The sequence below is a fragment of the Myodes glareolus genome, chromosome 24 (genome assembly GCF_982192425.1).
Source record: "Myodes glareolus chromosome 24, mMyoGla1.1, whole genome shotgun sequence".
NCBI lineage: Eukaryota > Metazoa > Chordata > Mammalia > Rodentia > Cricetidae > Myodes > Myodes glareolus.
The window spans coordinates 10,297,923-10,302,552 of record NC_142049.1 but is presented as its reverse complement, the minus strand read 5'-3'; the positions used below and the strand labels follow the sequence as shown (position 1 = coordinate 10,302,552).

At 36.7% G+C, this 4,630-nt stretch overlaps 1 protein-coding gene across 1 annotated transcript; it reads left to right on the top strand.

Moving 5' to 3' along the window:
* Positions 1–1,621: 1,621 nt before the first annotated feature.
* Positions 1,622–3,551, top strand: LOC125401119 (olfactory receptor 14A2-like). Its single transcript, XM_048435345.3, has one exon. It carries the CDS (start codon positions 1,642–1,644, stop codon positions 2,641–2,643), a length of 1,002 nt encoding a protein of 333 aa, XP_048291302.3. The 5' UTR covers positions 1,622–1,641; the 3' UTR covers positions 2,644–3,551.
* The last annotated feature ends 1,079 nt before the right edge of the window (positions 3,552–4,630 follow it).

Genomic DNA, 4,630 nt, shown 5'->3' with positions numbered 1-4,630 from the left:
AGGAACTGGAGTTATAGTCAATTTGAGCCATCAACTGGGTCTTGGAAACTGAAATATCAGTTCTTAGTGGCTGAGCCAAGTTTCCTCCCTCTCACTTTTTCTTTAATTTTCTCTTCTCATTTGTTTTTAATTTTTGAGACTATAATTGGATTACAATATTTCTCTTTTGCCCTACCTTATTCCAAAGCCACACATATGACTATACTCTCTCTTTCAAATCCATAGCCTCTTTTTGTTGTTTTTGTTTTGTTTTACTAAGAGATATTGCAATGTATTTGTGAACAATAGTCAACGCACACACATCTCACAATGTTTGCTCTTCTCTAGGAAAGCCACCTCTCCCATTTTCCAGGAGGCCCCCACTTTCATCTCTTAACAAAGCCAGTGATGTGTTCAGTATTTTAGGATTGGATCCATTTAAGATGGTATAATAACTTGAACAAAACCTATGTTCATATGACCATAGGACATTCATGAGGACCGGGATATTTGTTTGCATATGTTAGACTATTTAATATAACAATAATGGAGAGTTATAACTACAACACGTGGCTACTTTTACATATAAATGTAATGTGATAGATAATATTATTTTCTTAAGCAAGGAAACTTGTTTTGCTTTGTTTTGGAAATCTTAGGCCACACGAAGCCTCACTTTAGAGAGTTTTAGCAAATTAGGTGTGGTTAAGCACCACAGAAAATAAATAAAAATCAAATGTGAAAGTTAGGGAAGGAGTCTGATAATATAAACATATGAGGTAACCAAGCATTTTAAAATAGTAAGAAGAGCTCAAAGATTACAGGAATGAATTATAAGAGCTATGGATTCTCAGGCACTCCTTTTCAAATTGTGGCCAGGTTGTTGGTTATCTCTGTTATGAACATCTAGAAATTTATCTGTAAGCAGAAATTTGATGAGACTGAATTGAGGATGATCCCTATTTGATTCAGCTCATTTGCATTACAATGTGTTTATGTATTAGACATGTAATCTGGAGACAAATTGGTACCTAGGAGATGATTGTTTCTGCTTATGGGCACAGGCTCTTCTTTGAGGGATTTGTGAGTGAAAAACTTCTCTTCAATAAAGATTTAGCAATGAGTGTAAATATTCATGTGCTATTCAAAGGATCCAGAACACATTGTAAATGGTGGAATTTGGCAATCTCTTTAAAGTATTATAGGTACAAGAAAGAGACTAACTTTGTTGAACACACTTTAAATGGTAAATGTGGCTATGAAAAGTTGAACAGAGATCTCACCCAAGATTAAGATGAAGGAAACAAAATACATAAGGGAGAGAATCTAAGGTTTTATCTTATTGTTTCTTGCACACTAGATGGTTGCAGTTTCAGGTGAAGAGCAGTTTCTACTAGGAAAAGTACCATATATTTCTGTTACAATTTCTCTAAAATTTGTGACAAAGCATGGTACAAAAAAATTGGTATGAGTGATAACTCAGTACAATTTATGTAATAAGTGAAAGTATCACTTTATGGAAAAATAAGATGTGGACTATTAAAAGTAGGGAACTACTTATGTGGTGTCCTGGATCCATTTTTGTACATCAGTGTAAATATTTGAGACTGTATCCATTTTTGTTCATTTATCCTACTTGACAGGCCATTTGAAGAATATAGAATGCCCAATCTCACGAGAATAACAGGATTCATCCTTGCAGGGCTTTCAGACACCCAAGAGCTACAAACTGTCTGTGGAGTATTCTTCCTGGTAGTGTACCTAACAATCCTGATGAGTAACTTCCTCATCATCACTCTCATCACGCTGGATCTGAAGCTCCAGACACCCATGTACTTCTTCCTGAAGAATTTGTCCTTGTTTGACATCTTCTTTGTGTCTGTCCCAATCCCAAGTTTCGTTGTCAACAGTCTAACTCACAACAATTTCATTTCCATTCCTGGTTGTGCCTTCCAGATACTTTTTATGACTTCCTTTTCAGCAAGTGAGACAATTGTCCTGACTGCTATGTCCTATGACCGCTATGTTGCCATCTGCTGTCCCCTGCATTATGAGGTCATTATGAGTAGTGGAACCTGTGTGCTGATGATGGTTGTTTCCTGGGCTACTGGAGTACTTTTTGGAGCCATATATACAGCTGGCACATTTTCCATGCCTTTTTGTGGCTCCAATGTGATCCCACAGTTTTTCTGTGATGTTCCCTCATTGCTAAGGATTTCATGCTCTGAAACACTTGTGGTCGTTTATACAAGTCATGGAATTGGTCTGTGTCTAGGCATGTCTTGCTTTACATGTGTGGTGATCTCTTACTATCACATATTATCCACTGTACTTAAGATTCCTACTACTAAAGGTCAGTCCAAAGCATTTTCCACATGCATCCCCCACCTCACTGTTTTCACTATTTTCATTGCTGCTGCTTGCTTTGTCTATCTGAAGGCTCCCTCAGATGTACCGTCAGACACAGACAAACTTTTTTCTGTTCTCTACACCATATTACCTCCAGCACTTAATCCTTTGATCTATAGCCTGAGGAACAGGGATGTCAAGTGTGCTTTGAGGAGGTTACAGCAAAATCTCTGCCCAAGGGGTTCACTTCATTTAACACTTCAAATTATCTGCCAATGGTATAGTGCCTCACAAGTTACATGCAAGGTTTTGTAATTTTTGACTTTAGAAAAACAAGTGTAGATACTCATTTCTGTTCTTAAAAATACACATTCAGAATAAGGCTAATATTATCAATGATCAGAAAATTAAGTTCTATCTGGCTAATATACAAAGTCATGACAACAGTTTCTGCTCTTCTATGATAAAACTGTCATCATTTGAGGAATATAACTTACTAAAAGGATTAGTCATTTTTTGGTAAATTTCAGTATCTGGTTACTGATACTTCTTATCTAGTTCATTTCAAACAAAATTAATCACCACCACAACAAAACAATTTAGATGGTGGAAGTATATGATCAATCACACAATTAACGCATAATTTCTGTGCTAGTCTTTCTCTATTTGGAAAGGACAGTCAGGATTCTAAGCCATAAACCCAAAGCATTCTGGAGATTTAACTCAAGCCTCAAAGTTTGTTTAATGCAAAGACAAACTTGAAGAATTATTATATAAGACAAGTTCTAAAAAAGAAATAGTATGCAATCAGATTGAAAGTGTTATCACAGGGATATGGGAGAGGCACACACTTGTGTGACTATTTTTTTACAGTTTCTCCTGAATAGAAACATTACTTACAAGTGACAGAAGGCTTGCTTTTGAGTCTAAGGAATAATCTTAAATAATCTTACAAGTTCTTGAGAGTCTAAAGAACACAAGTCCCTTTCTGTTATTACAGAAGTGTTAAACAAGTGTTGGGGAGAAAGATTCTCTGACAATCCTTAGAGTCTGGATGCAGCTCTGAGATCTATAAATCTATTTGAACTTATTAAGCAGCAGGACTGCAGTTTCTGTGAGTTTTCACCAAAACAGGATATGAAAACATTTTGTTGATGCAACTACCTTTGAGTCTTCCAGGCTGCTGTAATGAAATAATCCCAATAAATACATTAACTCAAAAAGTTGTATTTGCATATAATTACTTTGGTTGTCTGTCTAGTGTGAGTAGGTGTTGTTTCTCCACAGGATTGTGTTAACATAGCAATGGTCAAGGTGTGTTTGTTAGCCTGCCTGTAGTCCAGTAAAGCATTCCATATATCTGCATGAAGATCATTTTTCTTATCATCTTCTGCAAAGAAGATATGCAACCAAATAAAATTATAATAAAAATCACAAGTCTATGAAAAATTTCTCTAGATGAATTTCCTAGTCAGTGTATTCAAACATACAATTTTTTTTTACCATTTATAAAATCCCTCTAAAAAAGAGAAGATCTCCTGAGTAAATTGAAAACATGGGTGTTGTAAGAAGGAGCGGGCCATGTCCCACCACCTGACTAGCTTAACCCCCGAAATAACCACACCAGCTCCCAGACACCCTGCTAGCTAAACCCTGAAATAATTACACAAAACTGTATTCGTTTAAACATTGCCTGGCCCATTATTTCTAGCCTCTTATTGGTTAACTCTCACATCTTGATTAACCCATTTCTATTAATGTGTATCATCACTTGACTGTGGCTTAACCAGCATGGGTCTAACCAGCATCCATCTTGGGCAGCAGAATCATGGTATCTGGCACACTGCCTTCTTCCCAGCATTCTGTTCTGTCTACTCTGCCCACCTAAGGGCTGCCCTATCAAAGACCAAGGCAGTTTATTTATTCAACCAATGAAAGCAACACAAACACAGAAGGGCCTCCTACACCATTTACCCTTTTCTGTTAAAAAAAAGAAAGGCTTTCACTTTAACATAGTAAAATTACATGTAACAAAATAGTTATCAAGCAAAAATTACAGTTACAATATTTATAGCTATTTTATCTTTTATCATAACAAAGGAAAACTATAACTATCTGTCACGCCCACCTCGCCAGCAAGGAAGACACAACACCGGACTCTTTTAACTGCGGTTTATTCAGGACCTTTGAACAATCTTCTCACCCTCTTGTCCCGGGGAAAAGTCAGCCCATAGCTTAAATAACCTCTGCATAGCCAACCCCAGCAAGCCACATGGGAAATGCAGATAGGTCCAGAAATGCG